We start from the raw sequence: 26,336 nt of genomic DNA on the forward strand, positions 1-26,336 counted from the left end.
TAGGACTCCCCCCTCCCCCCTCCCGGTGACCCCACCCATCCCCCCCGCTGCCGGGGACCTGGCCGACCCGGCCCCCAGCGGCCCGGGGCCTGCTCCTGGACCGTGGCTCGGCCCCGGCGGGCTGAGGCTAAGGGGAGGCCCGGCCTTGGGAGGCCTGCCCTGGGGCAGTGGTGGAGGCAGCTGCCGCGGTGCTGAGGTGAGAGGTCCTCGGGGGCGGCCGGGGTGGGGGTGGGCTCTGCTCCCGAAGGGGGAGGGAGGGAGTCCCCGGCGTGCCTCCCTCCCGGGAGGGCCCTAGGGAACCCGGCGGGGTGGGAGCCCTGGGCCGGGGAGGGGGCTGGGCTCCGCAGCCGCCCTCCCTAAAATGGGCCCCCGCGGGGAGCCCCGGAGAGAGGGTCGTGGGCCCGAGCTTGGATGCCAGTTCTGCACCGGCTGCCGGGCCCCGACTCCCTGTCCTTATGATCCGGAGGAGGCCGTCCCCGAGGTGCCGCAACCCCAGGAGATGGTGCGGCCGGGCCTGACACTGCACCGGGACCGGCGGCCAGCGCTCTCTTCCACTGCGGGCCCGATCCGGCTCGGCCACTTTCTGCCTGTACCGCCCCAGCCCCCTGCTTTACGAGCCGGCTGGGCTCAGTGACCAAATCTGCAATCCCAGAACCTCCGGCCTCCCACTCCCTTGGGTGTATCGTGGCCTCCTCTGTTCAGTGGGGGGCTTTCTCTAAAGGACCTTGGATGTTGAAACCTCTTAGCATTTTGTTTGATGTTTATTATGCACCTGAAACCCTGTATTACTATTATTTACAAATGTGCATTATTAAGTTTCGCATTTCTTGAAGACGAGAGCTAAATTTTGTTTCATCTTTTATGTATCCCCTTCAGTGTTTTAACACTGGGTCATACAGGTACAGTAGAATCCATAACTGAACTAGGTTTAGGAGTGGAAGGAAGCAATAAGGCTTACTTTTGGGAAAGGGCATGTTGAAAAGAAAGAAGCAGGAGGTGGTGGTTATGAGAGGAGGGGGGCAATTTTTAAAAGGTAGAACTTGAGAGGTTGGAGAAAAGGTAAAATTGGAGGAACCTGAAAGAAGTGAGAACTTAGGTCCAAGAAATTAAAAGTTAAGAGCTCAAGGGAGACCCAGGTCATCTAGTCAAATGCCTATAAGGTCAAGAGTTGTGATTCCCCAGATTGCATAGCAGGGACCTAGGAAAAAGAATTCCTCTGATTTCCAGGATGACACTTCCTAGTAGTGACATACATATGAGGGTTGAATCTTCTCAAATAAGTATTTGACGGTTCCAAGCCAAAAAATGTTTCCTTCCTCCAGCCTTACACAGCTATCATAGCATGAAGAAAACATCAGAGACCTGAATTCTAGTTCTGACCTTGCCACTAACTTGTAGAAATTGATCAAGTCATTTCTCTATACCTCATTTTCCTAATTTAAAATGAAGCTAATAGCTACTCTGCAGGGATGTTCCACTAATTAAATGAGGCAATAGATATTAGATACTTAGAAAAAATTAAAACTCTATACAAATCTATAGTGCTAGCATTGCTTTGGGTTTATAGATTGAGACCTAAAAGGAGCCTTAGAGATGAAATGCCTTCTCATCTAATAGATGAAGAACCTGAGGCTCAAAGAGGTTTTGATCAGCAAACATCTGAAGCATTGTGTTTAGTTCTAGGAGCTATACATAGTATCCATCCCAAGGAGATGAGATGATAAGCCAGAATGGTGAAGAATATTGAGATGATAAAAACAACACAAAGATCAGTGAAGAACTGGGTTATGTTTAGTTGGGAGAAGAGAAAACTTAGGGGGATATGATAGTGAAGAAATTTGGGGTGCTGGGACCCCAAGAATGCCAAGGCAGAGTTGCTTGGAACAAATTCACACACTCAAGCCTTCTCTTAGTCAAGTGGCAGAAGTTTTATTGTAACCACAATAGTAGCGGTCCAAGTTCCTTTGGGGAACTTGCAACTTAATGGTGGTGAATCTAAAGCTTAGAAAAGGGGTAGGGAAAGCAATGTTAAGCCTGCTAATTAGGTAATGCATTGGGTCCAGGTGTCTTTGGGAGCAGATGTCAAGGATCTAGGAATGGGAAAATTCAGGGAGTCAGCAGAGACAACTTTGTTGATACCAGACATTGAGGGAGAAAAGACAGTTTTTGCTTAGCTGCCAGAGGCATGGACCTTGGGGATATCTGGCTTGAGGGATAGTCCTTGGGTCAGCTACAGACAAAAATCCTTGGGCCAGGCACCCCTGTGTCTGTCCTTTATCTAAGGAATTACAGGGTCTGGTCTGCATGTATTCTGCAACAAGGTGAGAATTTTCTCGTGGGGTGGGGGAAAGCGGCAGGGATTCTGGGTTGTTTAGACATGGTCTTAGGACTTTTTGGGGTCTAGGTCCCATCACCTCATAAATAGTATTTGAAAGACTGTCATGCAGAAGAGAGATTAGACTTATGTTTGACTTCAGAATGCAGAACTAAGAGTAATTAGTTGGTAGAAGTTTCAGAGCCAATTTTAGACTATATAAGGAAAAGCTTCCTAACATAAGCCTTACAAGGTGGTGGGATCCTTCTCAGTGGAAATCTGCAAATGAAAGCTGGATGACCTCTTGTCCAATATGTTTTGAGATGAGGTATAGATTGGATTAGATGGCCTTTGGGGTCCCTTTCAACTATCAGAAATTCTCTAAGGTTATGATTTTCACAAGGTCATATAATTAAGGAATAGCAGAAACAGAATTCAAATCCAAGTTGTCTGACTCCAAATCCATCATTTTTCCTCTATGCCAGGATACAATAAATAAAAATCTCCATTCTACCCCCCCCCCCGATACTGTCTTAAGGCTGAAAGTTTATTGTAACAACTTTAATCTGAATTTTCTAACCCCTGGGGTTATATCAAGAAAATGTTCCTACCAAAAACAGCAAGCCATAGTGGAGATAGTGCTGGCTTTGGAAGATCCAAGTTCATTTATTTTGCCAATAAATGTAACTTAGCCAGGAGCTTAGGTCTCACTTTTCATTTCATTTGCTTCAGTGATCTGCTTCCTTACCACTAGATTGAATGTTCCTTACAGACCAGGACTTTATCTTTTTTTTTTCTTCCTGTCAGAAAATGTATTAATATACATGCATTTGTACTTTTAGAGAAAGATTCAGAATTCCTTCTACTAATTAGAATAATTTAACTGAAGCAACTTTTAACTTACATTTAATAGTAGCTGTAAAATAAGACACAATTCCATGGCAAAGTAAAACTTAAGATACAGAGTATAAGCTGGAGGGCTTTGATTTGCCAATCAGAAAAATATTAATGTTGATGCCTAGGAGAAAATATCTTCCAGAAACTAATTATTCCCTTTCTAGCCAGTTCCTGTAAGAGTAGATTAAACAAGAAGACATACCTACTTTTACTTTGGTCACCATAGGGACAAGGACTGGACCTATAATTTCAATAGTTCAGGGAATTCCCAGATGAGAAAACCATCTTTATAATTTATGGCCTTATTGCCTAGAATATGAGAAACTAAGTGACTTGTCCAGAGTTACAAAACCAGTATTTGCAAGTGGTGGGACTCAAACCCAGGTCTTGGTGGGTTTGAAGTCAGCACTCAAGGACAGGGACTTTTTCTAGTTTGATCTTGTGCCAGAGTGTAGTGCCTTGTACTACCAATGGGTGGTTAATATTTGACTAAAATTGACTTCTGTTTAGTGGAGACTAATTCTTTTGTCACAGAAGCATAACAATTCTCTGGATTCATTCTGATTATCAAGATTTGCTCTTGTGAAAAGGAACACCTTTCTCTACAAGCATTTTTTTCTCAACCTCACAGTCCATGTCAAACTGTCCCTTGTTCTTTATAGGTTCTATTCTTGTTTTCAATGGAGAGCAATTGCACAGATTCATGATGAAAACTAGCCCCCATCGGCCCCTGATTCTCAAGAGACGGAAAGTCCCCCTTCCTATCCGTGATGCCCCAAGTGAAGGAGCAAAGGAAGAGCCCAAAGGGACTCCTGCTCAACAGGAGTCTGGCCAAACACAGCTGTCCAAGGAGGTGGCAGGACCTGATCTTCAGAAGTTTCCAACAGGCATCAAGATCATCAACCATCCCACCATGCCAAACACCCAAGTGGTAGCAGTTCCCACCAACACAGATATCCAGAGCATCATTGCAGCTCTGACTGCCAAAGGGAAAGAGAGTGGTAGCAATGGGCCCAACAAATTCATCCTTATTAGCAGTGGACGGGCCCCTGCCCATCCTCCTGGATCCCAGCCCCCAAACCAAGGAGATGAAGTGGGCAAGAGGGCAGAAGTGGCAGCTGAGAGCATGGGACCAAAACCTGTGACTAGAGATGTGACCCTACCCAGACCACTAGGAGCCCATTCCAGTCGGGGATGGGAGCTGGAGGGCTGTGGTATGTAATCTATAAAACAAGTAGGTGGGGAGGCTTGGCATACATTACCAGACAAAATGGAACAGTGGGAAACTATCTTTGATGACAGGGTTTTTGTTTACATTGCATTTACTAGACATTTAATGCCTAGGATGTGTCACATCTAGCCTGAAACTCTAATAGAAATTAATCTGTTTTTTGATCCTGAAACCTTGGTTCTTAGCAACTGGGTTCTGAGACTGCTATTAAAATTTAGTATTTCCATATCCCTTCTTAATTTGATAAAGGACTTCCTGTGTTTATTATTCTTTAAGTTGATCTTGCAAAGAGGATAAGATTAGTTTTTAGTTTATGTTGAAGTACAGGGACAGAAAGCAACTTATCTTGAGTGAGTAGCTTTTTGGTAAGATTAAATTGCCTTGTTTTCAGAGTGGCTTGAGTTAAGATCCAAGTTGAACTGTGCTTCTGAATTTCTCCCAAAATCTAGAATGGAACAAAGCAACTGAGGGCCATCTTAGATTCACAGACTCCCTGATTCCAAAGTATTGAATACTGTGGGAATGTTCCTCAACTGTCTGTTTGGATATCAGGGAGACCTAGCTACTGGAACAGCTGGCAAGCAGGTAAAGAGATTCCCTGATTTATTTCTTCAACAGCTGGAAGTGAGGCAGCAGGCTGTCTTCTGGATGATAGCCTGACCAATATTCAGTGGTTAGGAAAGATGAGTTCTGATGGGGGTTCCTGCAGCATCAAGCAAGAGATAGAGGAGAAGGAGAATCAATGTCTGGAGCAAAGTCAAGTCAAGGTGAGTTTTCTTAGAGTAATGTGGGCAGAAGGGTCAATCAGGATCATTTCAGGGAGTTCCCAAGAAAGAGAAATGTCTTGAATGGTCAACTATATCAGAATCTCTTGGTTCCAGTTCATTTTCCACTACTGCTATGATATAGAACTATGGGCAGTTTCCTTCTGAAACTTTTCCCCCTCATGCATGAAATGGGAAGACTTTTCATAAATACTACTGTGGTAAGTATGAATCATTGAATTGGAAGGAACTTTAGAAGTTGTCTGTTTAAGTGATCCCATCTGCCCAATGCATCAGTCCTGTCTAAAATATCTTCAACAATTATTCAGTATCTGTTTGAATACTTCCTTACAAGGAGGAGCTCACAACTTCATAAGTTCAAACATTCAAAGGCATCTCTGTTCTTCTAGTTGTCAAGGTTCAAAATCTCATTCAACTATGCCTCTTCCCTCTCATTTACCTTGCTATGTCCAGTTTTAGCAATTCCACTTTTTCACTATCTCTACCATCTGTCCCCTTCTTTGCATTCATGCTAGGATCACTTCAGTCCAGATCCTCATCACCTCTCCCCTTTCCAATACATCCCTCACATAGTTGCCAAAGCAATATTCCTCAAGTGAAGGTCTGACCACATCTCTCCTGTTGAAGAAGCTTCAGTGGCACACCACTACTTTTAGGAAAAACAAACTTCTCTCTGCCATTTAAAACTCTTCACAGTATATAGCTCCAGCCTCCCCTTCTAGGCTGATTATGTGTTTTGTTTGCCCCATTTACACACAGCTCAACTGGCCTGTTTGCTATTCTCTATACACATCATTCTGTCTCACAACTCCATTCTTAGTATAGGCTTTGCCATGTTGGAATGCTTTCTTCTCACCTTTGCCTCTTGGAACCCCTAGGTCCTGTAAAGGTTCAACTTGCACACCATTTCCTTTTTCCTGATTCCCCCAGTTTTTAGTGCCTCCTTGCCAAATCACTGTATTTATTATAAATATGACCTGTGTTTTCACTTGTCTGTGGACAGATGACAGGGACCTTCACAATTTTGTTTACCTAATACATAGCATAGTTCCTAGCACATAGAAGGTACTTAATTGTTTGTTGATATGTTGATCCTATTCTAAAATACCTGTTATGGTTAGGAAATTTTCCCTTCTACTGAGCAGAAATTTGCCTCTTTGTAATTTCAATTAAACAAGCTTTTTTTTTTTTTTTTTTTTTGTTAAAGAAAAGCCAACATACCACATTGTGTCACAACAAAACTTGGAAATTCTTATGATGGAGGGAGAGTAAGTGGTAGTAGTTTCTCTTACTAAATCACTTCACAGGATAATGAATGGGGGATGGAGACATGGAGAGAGAAGGAACATGGGAGTGGGGGTTATTAACAATAGAGGAGCTGAGATGTTGAAGCTGTGCTGTCTTTCAGTTTTTTGTGGAGAGTATGCATTGATTTGTTGTGACTATTGAAATGATGACTGGACTTTCATTGTGTTAACTTTTTCTTTTTTTTTTTTTAACTTTTCTTTATTCTGAACTTAAGAATTAAAACAAGCATTTCTATAACAAAATAGAATTAAAAAAACAGAGGATTGCACCTGAAACTGCAGATTTATTATGCACAACTTTCTATTCTTTTCAAATATATAACAAAGTTATCATATAACTTCCTTTTTTTCCCTTCTCCTTTACCCCTCACCCTAGAGATAGTTTCTATTAGACACAAATATGCATATATGCACGCACACACACACACACACATATACAGACACACACACACATACATGTCAGCTCTTTCTCTGGATGTAAACAGCATCTTCATAGGCTTTTTGCAGTTAATTTGGGTATTTGTAATAGTTAGAAATTTACTTTGTACAGGTGTCTCCATGCTTTTCTAAAATCATCGAGCTCATCATTTCTTACAGCAGAGTAATTAATAGTCTATCACGAACATATACTACAATTTGTTTAGCCATTCCCCGATTGACAGGCATCCCCACAATTTCCGGTTCTTTGCCACCACAAAGAGATGCTATAAATATTTTGGAACACATAAGTTCTTTTCCTTTTTTCCCTAGTCATCTGGGAAATATACCTAATAGTGATATTACTGGTCAAAGGGCACAGACAGTTTAATAACTCTTTGGGCATAATTCCAGATTGCTCTGCAAAATGGTTGGATCAGCTCACAGATCCACCAACAATGAATTAAGGTCCCAGTTTTTCCACATCCCCTCCAACATTTGTCACTTTCCCCTTCTATCATTTTAGCCAATCTGATAGGTGTAAAATGGTATTTCAAGATTGTTTTAATTTACATTTCTCAAATCAATAATGATTTTGAGCATTTTTTCATATGACTATAAATCTTTTTGATTTCTTCATAAGAAAACTCCCTGTTCATATCCTTTGACTATTTGTCAGTTGGGGAATGACTCAAATTCTTAAAGATTTGATAAAATTCTTTGTATATTTAAGATATGAGACCTTTATCTGAGGAACTGTCTATAAAACTTTTTCCCAATTTTCTGCTTTCTTTCTGATCTTGGCTACATTTGTTTTATTTGTACAAAACCTTTTTAGTTTAATGTAATCAAAATTACTCATTTTACATCTCACAATGCTCTCTATCTCTTTGTTCATAAATCGTTCACCTATCCATAAGTCTGATAGGTAATATGTTCCATGTTCTTCAAATTTTCTTGTAATTTACCTCCCTTTATATCTAGGTTAGTATATCCATTTTGACCTTACCTTGGTAATTGATGTAAGATATTGGTCTATGCCCAATTTCTGCCGGACTGCTTTCTAGCTTTCCCAACAATTTTTACCAAATGATGAATTCTTATCCCTAAAACTTAAATCTTTATACTTATCAGACACCAAGTTACTATGTTGGTCTGCTGCTGTAAATTGCATGTCTACTCAGTGCCACTGATCTACGTTCCTATTTCTTAACCATTGCCAGATAGTTTCAATAATTACTGCCTTATAATATAAAGATCTGGTACTGCTGAACCTCCTTCTTTTACAATATTTTCCATTAGTTCTTTTGATATTCTTGACCTTTGTTCTTCCAGTGTTGAATATTTCTACAAACAGCCCTTGAATATAACAACTAGTTCAGTTCTTGGAATTTAGGTAGTTGTGAAACCTTGATAACTACTTGTTTAAGACTCCTCCAAATCTCTTAGAAAAACTACAAGATAGGAAAAAACAGTCAGACATCACTAAATAGGTTTAAATTGCCTCAGTTGTCCTATAGATAAGACTCCAAGTGGCTTGTTCAATATGGCGTTGAAAAGATCTACTTTCAAAAGGTAGAGGTTAAAAATAAGAGGAAAGGAAGGTTGGTCAACAAGCATTTCTTAAGTACTTACTATGTGTGGAGTGTAAGGCACTGGTGGTGCAAATGCAAAATAAAAAATAGTTCCTGCCTTTAAGGAGCTTCTACTGAGAGGATACAATATTTAAACAGATAAATTAAATCCACTATAATTTGAGTCAGAATACAGCTCTAATAAGTGAATCTGGAAAGGTTTCCTGTTGGAGATAGTATCTGAGTTGGACTTGAAAATAGCTAAGAATTCTAAGAGGAGGTGGTACTGATAAAGAATATTCTATTTTCTGAGCCAGCTAAGTGGCACAGTGGATAGAGCACTGGCCCTGGAGTCAGGAGGACTCTGAGTTCAAATCTGGCCACAGACGCTTGACACTTACTAACTCTGTGACCCTGGGCAAATCACTTAACTCCATGGCCTAGCCAAAAAAAAAAAAAGAAGAAAGTAAAAGGATCATTCCAAGAAGAGGTTGAAATTAATAAAAAAAAAATTATAGAAAAAAAATGGGGGTAGCTAGGTGGCACAGTGAATAGTCAGGAGGATCTGAGTTCAAATCCAGCCTCAGACACTTAACACTTACTAGCTATGTGATCCTGGGCAAGTCACTTAACCTCGACAGCCTCACCAAAAAGCAAAAAAAAAAAAAAAAAGAATATTCTATTTTCTACATGTTACTAAATATATACTAAATATACTAAATATAATCTCTCTTTGGCATGACAACCCATCCAATATTTAAAATGTCAAGATTCTAGATGCCCTACCAGGCAGACCCCTGGATATGTTTGCACAAGCAGCAGACAGCTGAGCACATGGACACTCTTCACATGTAAGGCAAATTCTCCTTGCTGAATACTAGTGTCCTGGCTCTCTTTACCAACTGCTTTTAGAGACCCACACAGACACTACTAATGGTAGTCCTTGGCTGGCACTGTCTTTGGGAAATAGACAAGATGGTTCCTCAAATCTCAATCAAGAAGACCAAACCATTTAGAGAGACACAAAACCCCATGGGGCAGGGGGCCTGGACTTTCCGAGTAGACATGGCTATTTCTGTGTTGTGAGGCATCCAGTTCTCTTTCTCATATTTACTCTCAAAAATTGTACTCCATCACTGTAGAATAATGAGACCTAGCTCCATCACAAACTGCCTTCTGATACTCAGCCCTATTATAATATATTGCAAGCAACTCCCACACCCATCTAGTTGAATTGTTGAGGTGCATCCGCAGCTATCAAACTCCCTACATGTACTCACTACCCCTAAAACTATACCAATCTACAAGTGTCCCTAGCTACTAAAATGAAAATAGTCACATACCCTCTGAATCTTCTTTTGTCCAGTTAAACATTCACAGTTCCTTCAACCACTACTCAGAATGGCACGGTGGAAAAGCCTTGGGTTTGAATCCTAGTTGTGCTACTTATTACCTATATGATCTTATGCAAATCACTTAACCTCTTTGGGCTCAGTTTCCTTCTCTAAAATAGAGGTCAGAACAGATGATCTCTAAGTACCTTCTTGGCTCTAAATTATGATTCTATGTTCATATGATATGATTTATGCTCCTTTCACCATTCTAGTTGTTCCTTATAGCATTATTCCATTGCATCTCTTAAAATGTAATTCCCATATAAACAATATTTTAGATGTGATCTAACAAATTCAGGGTAAAGTGAGACTGCTAGATCCCTTGTTCTGGACATATTAATACAGCCTAAATTCACATTAGCCCTTCTGTTTGTAGTATCACACTGCTAATTCATATTAAGCTTACCATCAACTAAAATTCTTAAATCTTTTTCATATGGTAAGGTTTCCCCTGTTCTATATTTGTGCCATTCATATTTTGGACTTACATGCCCATTAAATTTCATCTTGTTACATATAATTGATCTGGCTGATTGAGATTTTTTTTTTTAAGATATTGATTGCCATCCAGTAAATTATCCCTCCCAACTTTTTATTATAGGCAAATTTGGTAAGCATCCCAACCATATCTTTATTCAAGTTGTCTTAATTCAACTAATAAATGTGTAAAACATAATAGAATCAAGAGCAGAATCCTGTAGAATACTTCTAGAGACCTATCTCCACATCCATACTGATCCATTAATTAACATTCTTTAGTTCTGATCATCCAGCTGGATATCATCTCCGACAGCCCAAATATCTCCATCTTGTCAACAAGGGTATCATGAGAGACTTTGTCAGATTTTTTTTTACATGAAATCTAGTTATACTACTCTGCTACCCTTCATAAATCCACCAGTCTAGTAAGATTATCTAAAAAGGAAATGGAAGTTATTGAAACATGATTGGTTCTTAGTGAAGTCATGCTGGCTCCTTTGCTAAGTGCTTATAAAGCATTCATTTAATAATACATTCTATCAAAAGGCCAAGAATTTGAAGGATAAATAATACAATCTAGAATTTTGCTATTATCAACACCAAGCTCACCAATATTTAAGACATTTATCTATCTCCAGTCTTACATCACCATTCTTCTTCTTTAAGATTACTTAAAGATTACAACAGTGGCCCCATAATCAAATCTGTGGGTAAATTATTTCCCACTTTGGTGGGAGAGTTGGACTTTTCAAAGTTGCTAGTTGTTTTCTATTGCCTCAGCTATGTTTGACTTCAAGTCCTTATTCGTATTTATCTACCTTTTCCAATTTGAAGATCATTTTCTTTATTAGAAAAGATGGAGACAAAATGATTAAGTATGGTAGAATCTTGATGCTGGAAGTTATCTACTCCAATTCCTACCTGAAGCATAAATCTTCTACATCATCCCTGACAAGTGGTTATGCATCTTCTGCTTCAAGAATACCAGTGACAGCATATTACTTTCTAAGACATATTATCCTGTTTTGAGGTAGATGTAATTGTTAGGAAGTTTCTCCTTACCTTGAACAAGATTTGGCCTCTCTATGATTTCTACCCCATTGGTCTTTGTTCTGTACCTCAGGATCAAGCAGAACAAATCTAATCTATTCTTCATGACAACCCTCCCTATATTTGAAAACAGTACTAAGGTGTAGTCCTCCTCCACACCAACCTTTCCAACCTCCAGAAATTCTATCCAGAATTTCCAGCCTAAACATCTTCAGTTCTTTGAATCAATCTTTGTATTACATGGTTTCATGTACTTTCATACTTTAGTCATCTTCCTCTGGTCCCTCTCCAACTTGTCAACATCCTTCCTAAAAATATGACACCCTCTTCTTATCCCTCAAACTGTAAATAATCCCAATATGGTTTGACTAGAACAGAGTACAATGGTATAATTCCCTATCCTTCAGGTACTTACACTTATTAATGCAGCCTCAGATCACATTAGCTTTTTTTGGCTGTCACATCATGCTGTTGGTTTTTTTTCAACTTGGGGTTCACTAAAACCCCTGGATCTTTTTAACATGATCTGCCATAAGGGGCAGTTAAGTGGTGAAATAGAAGAGCGCTGGTCCTGGAGTTGGGAAGACCTGAGTTCAAATCTGGTCTCAGACACTAGCTATGTGAGTAAGTCACTTAACCTCTGCCTCAGTTTCCTCATCTGTAAAATGGGGATAGTAATAGCATCTACATTGCTGGGTTGTTGTGAATCAAATGAGATAACAGTTGTGCAGTGCTTAGCACAATGACTGGCACATAGTAAGCAATATATAAATGTTAACCATTATTATTAGCTGTTATCATGTCTTTCTCATTATATAATTGTACACTTACCCTTTAGAACCCTGGTGTAGTACTTTTACGTTTACTCCCATTAAATTTCATCCTTAAGAGAGTTAGCCCACTAGTCCAGGATGTCAGGATCTTTTTGGTTCCTGATTCTGTCATCCAACATATTTAACTATTTTCTCTAGCAACATCTGATATGCACATTTAATACACATGCCATCTTTATCTTTAATCAGAATATTGAATAGGAGAAAAACCTGTGGGATTCCACTAGATAACAGCATTTAAGTTGATGTCATTCTAGTAATCAAGACTCTACATCTGATTGTTTACACAATTGTGAACACACTTAACTGCACTATCATGCAGGCCATATCTTTCCAATTTGGAAAGCTTTGCCCAAAATAAAGATTCTTAACCCATATAGGTTCATAGCAACCACTTCTTTCCTTTTTTAAATCCTCATAGGCGACTTTGCAGGAAGAACCCACCTTTTTGTGCTGATGGTAATCCCATGGCATCTTTTCTCAGAGGTCATGAGCAATGATGCAGCATTTATTCTTAAATTCTTCAGTATATTGGAATATAATTTTGCTTCTGCCAGATGATTTAAAGTCTTTAAGAGCCTTTAGATGTTCTTTTGCCATCTTAAGTATCTTGGATTTCATTTTCCTGCTAACTTTTTTTCCCCTATTCTTTGCCATCTGAAGATCATTCTTATTAGTAGTGAATATAGAAACAAAATAAATTTGATTTTTCTTCTTTGTGTCATGTGTTATAACCTCATCTCCCTAAACCCTGGTCCTATTATGTGTTTATCTTCTTGCTTCCAACATAACATTTTTTGTTGTCCTTAGTATTTATTGCAGGCCTCAGTTCAGGTTAGATTTTTAACCTAATATACTTGCAGAATTTGTCATCCTTTTGTATTAATCCTATTACCTATCTCTGATGCCATCTCTTATACATGTTCTTTTAAAATCTGATCTCATCACTGAGTTCTCTCTCCATATTAATTTCTTTAGGTACTATCCCCCACTTTCTTCTTCATAAGAATCATTTACACTTTTGTCATCAGAATTTTATTCTCCCATTCTTGAGCTTTGAGATCTTTCCTACCTTTTTTCCAAATTCATATTTCTTTAAACTCATGTATTATACTATGTTCAGGGGTTCTCTCTTTATAACAACTTCTAAAATGACATAATTCTTTTTTTAATGTCTTTTATTTTTTTAAATTGATTTCTTTTTACAAGCATTTATTATTCCTCCCTCATGCAACCCCACTCTTTTTAGGACCTCAAAAAACAAACCCCGTGTAACAAATATGCATAATTTAGCAAAATAAATTTCCACATTGGCCATGTCCAAAAATGTATGTTTCCTTCTTCATTTTAAGTCCATCACTTCTCTGGCAGGAGGTGGGTGGCATGATTCATCTTCAGTACTCTTCACTCGTGGTTTATCATTGCATTAATCATAGTTTTAAAGTTTTTCAAAATTGTCTCTATAATGTTGTCATTGTATAAATCGTTCTAGATGCACATTTTACTCTGTATTGGTTCAGAGAGGGCTTTTCACAGTTTCTTCTTTAATTGTTCACTTTGTCATTTCTTGTAACACAATAATATGCTATTGCATTCATGTCCCACAATTCTTTAACCATGGAGTTTCTTCTTATTTGTTCGAAATCAGGTCTAAAATAATGGAATCACGATGTGCTTTCCTTTTGTCATTTCTTCAACCTTTGGGAGGTCATAGGATTTCACATTTAGAACTGGAGGGAACCTTGTAGATCATCTAGTTTCAACTATCTCATTTTACAGGTGAGGAAACTGAAGCATAAAGAGATTAAGTGACTTCCCTAAGATCCTTCAGGTAATTAGTGTTAAAGCTGGGATTTGAACCTGGGTCTTCTGACACCTAATCTGGCATTCTTTCCTCTGTACCGTGGTTTCTCCCCAGTGAAAATGAAAATTGTCCCCAGGGAAGTGAAAAATTCATCATCTTCTCAACTTTTAGTAGAATCTTTCAACATATGTCTGACCTATTGGCGTTAACCATTCATTATTATATTTTGTTTCTTTGCTCAATTTGTGATTTGTATTAAAAACTTACAATCTGCTTTGTCCCCTTGGCTTAGAGGACTGCAATATACCCTCACAACAATATCATTTCTGTGATGGAGAGCTCATTTTTATATGGCATATAGTAATTTGAACTCCAAACATGAGTTCTAGTTGAATAATAAAGCATCTTAAACTTAATCTCTAGTTTTTCAAGAATATATGGTTTGAATATTGTCGTTACTCTTTCCATTGAAGTAGATTGTAGTCCTTAGTAACTGAACCTTAGTAATTGGACTTTGTGAATTGATATGTCCAAAAAGTCAATCACTCTGCAGCCAACTTGGTGTTGAGCTTCTTGAAATTACGTAGGTTGATTCTCGGGTTGTTGTTGTTTGTCTTTTGTTCTCAAAGAGGGCCATGACATCAAGAAGGTGATACCATGACTTGCAAGTAAATTGGATTTAAGTGAGGGAGAACTATGCAAAGTCACCAGCCTCACTTTTTCCTCCAGAGCCATCTGGGTCCAATGGCAAGATATAGATCAGGATGACTGGAGATGGCCTCCATTGGTTGGTTCTCAGACAAAAGACTTGTAGTCCATCACAGGGACTTTACTTAAAGCTTTTCTATGCTGGAAGGAATTGTCACAGCTTACGTTCTATAAACAGTTCCATACCACCATGACGTATCAGCAGGACTTCTGTGAGCTAGAAATCATTTCTGGAGAATTCTTTCCAATGCATAAGGGCTATATAAATTGATTAGCACACAGGAAGAGTATGAAGGGAATGGATATTTTCTCTGTGGAACAGCATTTGGGGCTTTGCTGCCATACCAAGAAATGCTCTATTTCTTTAAAATAAATTTTATTGTGCAAAAAAGAGCCATCTTGGTTAATGTATTATATTCAACTTTACCATGTATTAAACAACCAACCAAGCATTAGGTTTTACAGATCTAATGGGGACATTTTAGAATATATTATATGTGATTATGAAGACAAAAGGAAATGTTCACATCCACCCTGGGTGATGGTTTTATTATTCAGGAACAGAATGTTTTACTGTATTTTATTATCTCAAGAAGAGAAAACTTATTTAGAATAAAAATATGTAAAAACTGTTGCCAAAAGATATACACACAAATACATATGCACACTAGAAAAAATAATATTGGAAGCAAAGGAATCATATATGAGTTAAATACTTCCCAGTGTTGTATTTGAAGCCAGAGGACCTGGGTTCAGATCTAGACCTTGGACAAGTTACTTAACCTGTGATCCTAAGAATAATCCAGACTGATTTAAGCCAATCTATTGGTCTGATGTTATCAGAAATTCAGTTCCTTTTGATTCCATGTAACCATTTACATCAGACCACTGGTTTGGCATAAGTCAATCTGAATTATTCTTAGGATCACAGACTTAGAGCTGGAAGAAATTTCAGAGATCTAATACTGAGTGGTCTGATATAAATAGCTTTCACAGAATTAGAAGAAACTGAATCTCTGATAACTCCATGTAGGGCAGGTCCCACAGTAATATGGCTGTGAACATGTTTCCTCTAGAATCATCCTCTGGATAAGAGGGTTTTTCCAAGAGATGGACTCTAAGTGGGCAGCTTTGATAACTGGTTCCTTCCCTCTTTCTTCTTTTTTGTCCTCTTCCTTTGGCTCTTTTGCTGTTCTCAGGTGGAAGAACCCCCAGCTGCATCAACCTCCTGGCAGGATTCTGTAGCAGAAAGACCACCTTACTCCTACATGGCCATGATCCAGTTTGCCATCAACAGCACTGAGCGGAAACGTATGACCTTGAAAGACATCTATACCTGGATTGAGGATCACTTTCCCTACTTTAAGCACATCGCCAAACCGGGCTGGAAGGTCTCTATAATGTCTCTATAACAACCAGGGTCCAGGTGACCGAATCCCCACTCTCTGATGTCATGGAAGAACACTTGAAAGCAGAAGAGACTAGACCTAAAAAATAAATTGATCTGAAATTTGGGTGTATAACATACTTCCAACAACCTAGGCAAAATGGCCAAGCAGTTACTATTCAGACGCTCCTACTTATAATACCGTGATACTTTGTTGTTCAGTCCACTGTAGAAGGTGGTTCAGAATTCCACTTTGCCCCTGCTCAGGAGAGCTGGACGAGATTTCTCAGTAGAAAATACTCTTAGAATGTGACTAGATGTCATGTCTTACTATATAACTTACACTGAAGTAATCTTTTAGATTACTGAATTTCATACTTGATAGTCTCTAGAACATCTTCCCAAGTTTCCATGGTTCCTAATAATATTTTCAGAATCGCTCTAGACGGGTGTGTTCCAAATAAACCTAGCTATCTGAGTTGCAATTAGGGTGTCTACAGTGGCTGGTGAATCCCCTCTCCTATATATTTGTGGGATTGGCAAGCTTTTTAGGCATTATTAATTTATTTTGATTTATCAACAATCACTTCCATAAGCTTTTGAGTTTTAAATTTCCCCCCCTCTCCCTTCCCATCTCCTTCCCCAAGATGGCACACAAGCTGATGTAGAACAAGTTTTTTAAAATGGTGTGCCAAGTCTGATCCCTCAGGAGAGAGGGTGATGGCACAGAGTGAGGCAGAGTGCTGTGCATTCCATAGACACTGCTGGCCTCTGATCTGGTAAAGAATACTCGGGCCCTGATGGGGAGCATCTCCTGGGCAGGGAGGGTAAGAGACAGTGTAGAAGAAGCACTAGATGGTGGCGATCTCCATAGGAAATGGTCTTGACTGTTCTTCAACCTCTATTCAATTGACCTGAGATTTCATGAATGAGTATGGTCCTTTTTTAGGTGCTACTTGTGTTGGTAAATTCCATATCGGCCAGTACCCTTGAGGCCTCCCTCCTGTACCTTTTGTGTCTTTTGGATTCTGATAGGCTTCTTGATCTGTCAATCTTTTGTCTCCTGTTCTTGCTGCATGAATCTTTCTTTTCTGGTCAGCCTTGTCTTCTGCACAAGTCATTGTTGTCTAACATGTTGCTGCTTCTTTATTTCATATATTTTTATATTTTTGGAACGTGTAGAAGGACTAATCCCCATTTTACACATGGGAAGACTGAAGCACAGTCTTACAGCTCTGTCAATTAACAAGCATTTATTCAGCACTTGCTGTGTGTCAGGTGCTATGCTCAACTCTGGGTAGACTCAAATGAAACAGTTCCCACCCTAACTGAATTTACATTCTAGTGGGGAGATTACATATGCACATGCCGGGTATCCCCAAAGTCTTAGTACTCTTTTAAGCTCTGGAACCTTGATAGCATAATGTGGTCTACCCCAAAATTTAATTTTTAACTAACAAAACTTAAAACTGCACTAAGACTTTGGGGACATCCTGCATAAGAATATACAAAATAAGCAGGATAATTTGGGGAGGGAAGGTATGAGCAACTTGGGGGGATAAGGAAAAGCCCATATAGAAGTTAACACTTGGGCCGAACCTTGAAGGAAACTAGCTAAGATGCAGTCATAGAGAAAACAAAACTGATCGGGGTGTTATGCAAGGGAATGAGTAATAGATTTTGGGACCTGAGGTCCTAGTTCCAGCTCTACTGTTTACTACCTCTGTGATTTTTGGCAGGTCATTTCAGTCCTCTGGCCTTTGTTTCTTAATCTTCGAAATGAGGGGGTTGGACTAAATAATCCTTTATGGTCCCTTCCAACTTTAAGTTCTGTGACCTTTTTATATTTTTGTACCTATGCACTTGTAATTGCATTGATATAAGGAAACTTGCCCCACAGCTCTGCCACTCTTAAAGAGTTGCCTGAAAAAAAAAAATGAAAAAACAAAAACAAAAAAAAGAGTTGCCTGGGGCTCTGAGTAGTTAGGTGATTTGCCAAGGGTCACATAGCCAGTATATTGTCAGAAGTGAGACTACTACCCCACATTGCATCTTGTTATATGAACCATGACTCTCAATTCTCAGCCTCCAATTATCTAACATGGCACACCTTGACTAATTTCTATACAAGCTTCTCTTGGTATTACCTATTGCTTCAATCTAAAACTGATTTTTTCCCCATCCCCTAACAACCATCCAGACTCATCTCTTGATCACTAGCCTAAAAAATGGAGTGAATCACTAACCTGTGTACTGCTTGAGATCCTTGGAATCATGGCTGAGCCTGGGGACATGCAGTGGTGTTTTGGAGTGAGAAATGTAGTTAGCCACCCAGAGATTTGACAGATTCCAAAAGAGGCTTTATGATGAAGAAGAAAATTAAAGTTAGAGAGCTGGGAACCATCATCCAATAATAATCAAAAGTCGTGTTTCCAAAACTGAAATCTGAATGTCTTCATCTCATTTCAGAATTCTATCCGCCACAATCTTTCTCTACATGACATGTTTGTTCGGGAGACATCTGCCAATGGCAAGGTTTCCTTTTGGACCATCCACCCTGATGCCAATCGGTATTTGACACTGGACCAGGTGTTTAAGGTAAGCATCCTGGTATCCAGTGGATGGCAATTAGTGATTACTTTTAGACTTAGAAACCCCTTCAGAATTGAGCGTGACAGTACCCATGAGGGAGTAAGATCATTTTGTTCTCTGATCAGTCACACGATCAACATGTACAGAGAACACAACGTATTAGGTACAGTTGAAAAATAGTGGGTAAGGTTTTGGAGGACAGGGGGCAGGGGAGAAATCTAGCAAAAAAATTTAGAGGTAACAAAAAAGGCAAATTTTGAGTTTTTTACATATTAAACCAGAGACCTAAGACTTAATTCATGATGTGTTTTAATACTAAGGGGTTCTTTGTTGAAAGGAACAGTTGTTTCGGTGTTACAGCCATGTTCATGTATCTGATAGAGTTCTTACTCCCATTCTCTCTCATACCTAAGCCCTTCAAGGAGTATTTTATGAAAGTGTTCTTCACTATGTCAGGTTTATGTTTCTTCCCCTACTGGTGAAATTGACCAAATTGGTTGGTAACTTCAATCTTATTTCTTTCCCAATGCATTGCTGCCTCCAGCCACTGGACCCAGGGTCTCCACCATCGTCTGAGCACTTGGAATCAGTAAGATTCTCTCTCTCCAGCTCGGGGCTTGGCCTTGTTCTCCTTTTGCTGCTCAGCATGACTTCAGTGGACAGGGACAAGATGTTAAAGGAAGGGCAGGCAATCCCAGGGCCATGTGACTGCTGGCCCTAGACACAGACTACCCCAAGGCTATCTTAGACATGGGAGAACTCAGCTGCTTCATTATGACTGTCGCACCTCCCCCAGATGCATACCTCTTTAGGGATCACAACTACTTCCCTTTCCCTTCCCACAGGCAACAGCAAGGTGTTCAGCAGAGTGCAGCATGACAGGAGAACAGTGCCACAGACTTGGCATGGAATAGCAGCAATGTAAATGACATGAGTCTTGCAAGCAGCTATTTTCACCCACATTTCTCTTCTTTGCTCTTCTTTTCCACTTATTTAGCCATACAGTCTAGCTCCCCAGGGAGACACCATGGGTATGGTTGGGGGCACTGTTCTGGTACTGTTGGTCACTATGCTGCTCACCCTTCCCACAGACAGGCCATGGAGACAGGACCCATGGCGATCCCCTTGGATCAGCTTTTTCTTCCTTTATGGCTATCAGGTGGCAGAGAGACAGCACTGTTCCAGAGCAGAGCAGCTGGTGGGGTTTGCTTCTCATCTCCCACACCTCTGTAAACTAGGCTTCTTTCTTTTCCCTTTTTTGACAAGCAGCAACAGAAACGGCCCATCCCTGATCTCCGAAGAAACCTGGGCATCAAAGCTGAGCTCCCCTTGAGTGCACGTGAGTATGTGGGAAGAGCTAAGTTCAGCTTTTGTTTAGGAGCAAGTTTAAAAGGAGTCAAGACTCTTAGGTTAAGTTCTTGGCTTCTATCCTTGGGAAGAGGATCTGGGATTGAGAAAGGGGAGGAAGTCTGGCCCCCAGTGATCTTGACCTCATCCTCTCTCTCAGGACGGAAGATGAAGCCACTACTCCCAAGGGTCAACTCATATCTAGTACCAATCCAGTTCCCAGTGAACCAATCCCTGGTGCTGCAGCCTTCAGTGAAGGTGCCATTACCGCTGGCTGCCTCTCTCATGAGTTCAGAGCTTGTCCGTCATAGTAAGCGAGTTCGCATTGCCCCCAAGGTGAGTGGTGTCCTTTCTCAGTCAGTCAACAAATATTTACATATAAGTTCATCATACTAGGTTCTGTAGAGTATACGAAGTTGAATGTGACCTGATCCCTTTCCTTGGGAAGATAAAACAGTTATGAAAAGATTACATTCTGAATTATGTTATTAAGTTCCATAACAAAGAGATGGGGGAGAAGTGCTTTAGCAATTAAATGGAAGAAGTTACTTCCAACTAGGAAGGATCATTAAGGAAAGTCTTTCTGAAGGACGTAACCTTTGAACTAGTTGTCCTTAAAGAATGGGGTGGGGGAGAAAAGGGTATTTCAGAACAGGATAAGCAAAGACAAAGAGGCAGAAAAAATGCAATAGCTGTTAAGGAAATGATAGTAGTTTACTTTGACAGGAATGTTAATTTGTCAAGGGAAATAGATTAGGCTGTAAAGGTAGGTTGGGGGACATTTTATAAGTCTTTAAATATCACGTTAAGGAATTTTTTGAGCTTGATTTTTGGACAGTGGAGAGCAATCAAAAGTACTAGCAAGAGATTAATATGATTAAAACTATGCTTTAGCAAGGAAGCACCTGGTAGTGGTCTGAAGGCTAGACTAGAGAGGGTAGAGACTAGCAGTAGAGAAGCAGTTGATATTATTGTTGTAGAAGTTTGGGACTTGATAATTTAATAAGGACTTGAAATAGAGAGATATCAGTAGTGATAGACAAGAGCAGACAAATACAAGAAATATTTCCAAAGCCAAATCAATAAGAATTATTAGTTATGGGGGCAAAAGAGAGAGAAGTCCATGTTAGGGGGAAATGGTGGTACTATTACTAGAAATAAGAAATAAATTACTAGAAATAAAAATTACTAGAAATAAGAAATAAGTACTATTACTAGAAAAATTAGGGAACTATGGGTTTAGTCTGGAAAGTTGATTCTGGATTGAAATATCCAGATGGAGAATTCCAAAAGGGATTAGAAATGTTGGCTTGGAATTTGAGAATGGAATTAGGGATTTGGCAGTCTTTACCCAGCTACACAGAAGTAATTAAGAGATTACCAAGAGAGAATTCAAAAAGATGAGAAGAGGTATGATGAAGGAGTCTTAGAGAACCCTGCATTTGGTTGGGAGAGGAAAAAAAAACAACAAAGGAGGAATTGTGATCAGCCAGAGGAATACGAGAAGAGCTAGAAGAGAACCATGACAAAAGACCAAGCAGGAGAGGGTTTCAAGGAAGCAAGTTGGTTGCTTGTGTTAGGGGCTGCCTAGAGCTCAAGGAGGATGACTGAGAAAAGGGCCATGGGCAACAAATTAGATTGATTTCATTAAGCAACCCCAGTCCAGAGACCAGACAGATGGTGGAAATGGGGGAGGGTGAAAGTGGAACACTGTATTTGCAGTCATTTTGCAAGTTGGTCCTAACTGTTCAGTAGGGAAGAGAGATGTGACATGTAAAAAAATAAAAAAGCATTGATAAAACTGGTTACAGAAAAAAAGGCCATGAATTGGGTGATTAGGAGGAAATCCTATTGGATTTTGGGTGATTATGGGAATTGGGTGATTATGGGAAATTGGGTGATTATGGGAAAACTTTGAAGGGGCAGTTTCAGAAGGGTTGTGGAAGCAGAAGCCCAATTATAAAAGATTAAAGAGTGAAAATATATTAAACATCATTTTTATGAAGGCATTGCACTAGGCTCTAGTTTTGAATCCAAAGTCAGCCAATAAGCATTTATTAAGTACCTACTATGAGCCAGGCACTGTGCTGAGGATACAAAGAATGGCAAAAGACAGTCCTTGCCTTTGAACTCACAATCAAATTAGGGAGAAACATGCAAACAAACTATATACAAAATAAATAAGAAATAAATCAGCAGAGGGAATGTGCTAGAATTCAGAAGGATTGAGAAAGGCTTCCTGTAAAGAATGGGCTTTTAGTTGGCACTTCTTAAGGAAGCCATGAGGCAGACAGAGATGAGGAGGAAGAGCATTCCAGGTATGGAGGACAGACAGTGAAAATGCCCAGTCAAGACATGGGAGTATCTTGTTTGAGGAACTACGAGGAGCCCAGTGTCACTTGATCAAAGGGTATGTAGGGAAGGTATAAGGTATAAGAAGAAATCTGGAAAGGTGGTGGAGATGGCCAGGTTATGAAGGGCTTTGAACATCAAACAGGATTTTATATTTGGTCCTGAAGGTGCTAGCCACTTTAATTTATTGAGCAGGCAGGGAGGAGGGGTGATGTGGTTGGACTTGTACCTAAGGATGATCTCTTTGGCAACCGAAGGGCGAATGGACTGAAGTGGGGAGAGACTTGTGGCAGGCTTTCTGCAATAGTCTAGGCAGGAGGACATGAGGGCCTGTACCAGGGTGGTGGCAGTATCAGAGGAAAGAAGGGGGAATATGTGAGAGATGAAGGGGAAAGTGACATGCCTTGGCAAGGGATTAGATATATAGGGGCTAGGGAGGGATGAGAAGTAATGAGGACTTGAAGATAACGTCTGGGTTTTGAGTCGGGCAAACTGGGAGGATGGCAGTGTGTGGCTGAGGTGGAGCAGGTGATGGGAAATGAGTAGGTTGAGGAACTGGGAAGTTAGAGTGTTTGAGGAAGTATCTGTGTGTGTTGAAGTCCCTTAGTATGGAGGGCAGGAAGTGGGAAGGAGAGAAAGATTGTGAGCTCAGCAACTAACAGGATAGTTGACATTTATATAATACTTTAAGATTTACAGTATGCTTTATATTATCTCATTTGATCCTCAAAATAATCCTTTTGAAGTAGATACTATCTTAGATATAATAATACTATGTGTATTATTATATCTGCTTTATAGATGAGGATAGCTGAGGCCCGGAGAGCCAAAATGACTTGCTCCAAATCACAGGGAAGTAAATAGCAAAGCTAGGGTAGCAAATAATAAATAACAAATCAGGGAATGGGACTGTATCTCTAAGGTCTATTTTCCAAGTATGACATTCTATGATGCTATGAATTCTTTTCATCTGGAGAAAAATTTTCAGAGTGATGTCATAGACATAAAAGTGGGTTAATACCTGGTGGGGTGAGGAACCTCTGAGAACATAGGAAGCTTAAACTGTAGAAGTGATTTAACTTAGGCAAAGAGAACCAACTTCTTAATCAAAAAGCTGTGTTAGATCCTGAGACAGGTAACCGTAGTTAGTGAAATTGCCTCCCAAGGAGCTTTTTAATAACAGGCTAGGGTGATTAAGTTCTGCTAAAAGGTCTAGAGGATTGAATATGGTCAGGAGACATCCCTCCCACCTTTTTGTGTTCTACTTTCAGGTGCTGCTAGCTGATGAGGGACTATCTCCCTTTTCCACTTCTGGATCATTGAAAGAGGAACGAGCCCTACCTGGGGAAGGGCTATCTCCTTTGTTTCGGGCTCAGTCTGTCAAAGAAGATCTCCAGCCCATGGAAGAACTATCCCAGTTCACAAGACCCATCAAAGTGGAGAGCCCACCACTGGAAGAGTGGCCCTCACCCTTTCCGGTGGTCAAGGAAGAAGTATCACACCCTTGGCAGGACCCTTCCCTTTTCTCTGCCTCCAGACCCAAGAAGATTTTCACAGGGCTCAAGTCCCCACCACAGGGTGTCTCTGACATGCTTGTGATTAAGCGGAGAGAAAGGAGGGAGATGAGCCGATCCAGAAGGAAACAGCACCTTATCCCACCTTGCTTGGAAGAGCCAGAACTATTGTTCCCAGAGATCCCTGGACCCTCCAGACAAAACACAGATCTCCCCTTCCTCCCAGAGGCATCGGAGTCTACCTCCCAACTGAGCCACTCTCAGGATGAAGGAGGTCCCTTTAAAACACCAGTCAAGGATATGTTATGCAAGCTACCCATTTCCTCCACTCCCAGCAAAGCTGTTCTCCCTATGACCCCAGACCCTTGGAGGCTTACACCCCCAAACAAGGAGACAGGGCTCGATTTCAGCCCAGTGCGTACTCCCCAGGGATCTTTTACCCTGCTGCCAGATTCCATGGGGCTGCTGGATCTCAGCACCACCCCACTGAAGAATGTTCCTCTCTTTGAGTCACCCCAGGAGCTTCTTAATCCAGAGTCACTTGACCTGGTTTCTGACCCTTTTAACAGCTCTCCCACCTCAGATCCTGAAGCCCCCAAGCCTGGCTCCCCTGAGATGCATGTCTCCAACCTTTCTGCCAACCGTTCACTGACTGAAGGCCTCGTTCTGGACACAATGAATGACAGCCTCAGCAAGATCCTGTTGGACATCAGTTTTCCTGGCTTGGAGGAGGATCCCCTGGGCCCTGACAATATTAGCTGGTCTCAGTTTATCCCTGAGTTGCGGTAGAGCACAGCGTACCCCACTAAGTCCACTAGTTCAGGTTTGACAAGTAGCTGGGTGGTCCAACGGTTAGACCAGTTCACACACTGTGTGAAGGCAGCAGGCCTGCCAATAGCCGGTGAACCTGTCTACTTCTCTTAGCTCTGTTTCTCCCAATTAGTTCAAGGTAGGCAGTCACGTTCTAGCTGTCTCCTGATCTTGCTGACTACAAGCTGGTCTCCTGATGGCTGGTCATTGCCTATCCTGGAGCTTCCCCCAAGAAAACCTGTCTTCTTTACCTCCATCACCAGCCTGACCTCCTCATCAGGGCACTAATGGTGGGAACAGCAGCACAAAAGCTAAAAACCAGAGGAGGAGCTCCCAGCCTTATTTACGTCTACAAGCTTCTTCATCTTTCCCTACTCTCCTCTCAGTGACCCCTTGGGGCCAGGTGGTCATTGTAAATAGAGTATATTCTCCAAATTATCCTCTAATTATTAACATAACTTTATTTCCTTAGATCAGTACTGTGGGGGTTGCCAATGGGCGGGTTGGGGGACTCAGGTTTTTTTGTTTGTTTCCATGGCTTGCTTTTGGTCTTCTCTGGGAGATAAGGGCTTCAGGTTCATGGCTCGAGGGTTTTTCTGGATGAAGAATGCACTTCTCAAGGTTTCTTAACCCACCATGCATTCAGAATAGGAGATCTGTTTTCCCTGCACTGGACTCCTACAATAACTTTCCTGTTGAGGATTGGAGGGAGAGCCACAACACTGCTGCAGATTCTCATTGTAATGGGGTCAGTTCCCCAAAGCTGAATGGGGGGAGACGGCAGGCTACTAGAGTATTTCTTTTAAGATTCCAGATTTTGTTGGGCAACCCTGAGAAGGGAGCGTTTGGCCAGAGGATGGGTGGGATGGGGGGTGATCGTAAGGTCACCCTTATTTATACTGGATCCCCTCCATTTGCATTTCAGCTTTTATAACCAACCCACCCCATAAGCCAAAGTTTCATCATTTATATTAGGCCAGAGTCTTAGGCACACACATTTGTAACTACCTACTCAATAAAGGCTAGGGTAGAGATGTTGGGTTTTGTGAATGAAGTATTTGGTGTCTGGAGACTCTTCTCTGAGTTCTAAGGAAGGTATGAATCATCATATGGCAGGGGGTAGGGGATAGAGGGCAGGGATAAATGTATTGAACTTTGGGAATAGGAGGAAAGAAGGAAGAAGTATGACTGTTCTAAAGAATCACATATCTAAAGAAAGTTCAGGACTGACCATACTGATAAGGACTTGGCTCTCAGCCTACTCTCTCTTTTTCCAATTTCTATCTTGAAATATACTCTTTGCATCTTGGTTCTGTAGAAAGAATTCTTCACTCAATATCTAGGGCAGTTGGCTAGCCTAAAATCCTTTCATCAGGTTTTCCCTACCCACATTTTTATTTGCAACTGCATGTTGAAGTAAAGGAAATAATCTTTACCAAGTCTTGAATGAGAATTTTAGAGTCATCTAAAAATCAGAAAAAGGTGCCTTTCAGCTCTTTAGAAAGGGCATTTCCCTCTTGGTTTCTCCCACCCCCTACAG

General features: G+C 40.6%; 1 protein-coding gene across 3 annotated transcripts; it reads left to right on the plus strand.

Moving 5' to 3' along the window:
- Positions 1 to 116: 116 nt before the first annotated feature.
- Positions 117 to 25,850, plus strand: FOXM1 (forkhead box M1). 3 transcript variants are annotated; one of them, XM_027856470.1, is made up of 9 exons: positions 117 to 196; positions 3,874 to 4,425; positions 5,061 to 5,209; positions 15,994 to 16,185; positions 18,651 to 18,779; positions 19,318 to 19,362; positions 20,040 to 20,112; positions 20,281 to 20,456; positions 23,744 to 25,850. In XM_027856470.1, the coding sequence occupies exons 2-9, from the start codon at positions 3,915 to 3,917 to the stop codon at positions 24,773 to 24,775; spliced, it is 2,307 nt and encodes a 768-aa protein (XP_027712271.1). In that variant the 5' UTR covers positions 117 to 196; positions 3,874 to 3,914; the 3' UTR covers positions 24,776 to 25,850. The 3 variants fall into 3 exon arrangements, with proteins under 3 accessions (XP_027712271.1, XP_027712273.1, XP_027712274.1); XM_027856472.1 differs by having other exon boundaries at positions 20,043 to 20,112; XM_027856473.1 differs by lacking the exon at positions 19,318 to 19,362 and having other exon boundaries at positions 20,043 to 20,112.
- Positions 25,851 to 26,336: the final 486 nt, after the last annotated feature.

The sequence above is a fragment of the Vombatus ursinus genome, unplaced genomic scaffold (genome assembly GCF_900497805.2).
Source record: "Vombatus ursinus unplaced genomic scaffold, bare-nosed wombat genome assembly UNPS02011431.1, whole genome shotgun sequence".
Classification (NCBI taxonomy): domain Eukaryota; kingdom Metazoa; phylum Chordata; class Mammalia; order Diprotodontia; family Vombatidae; genus Vombatus; species Vombatus ursinus.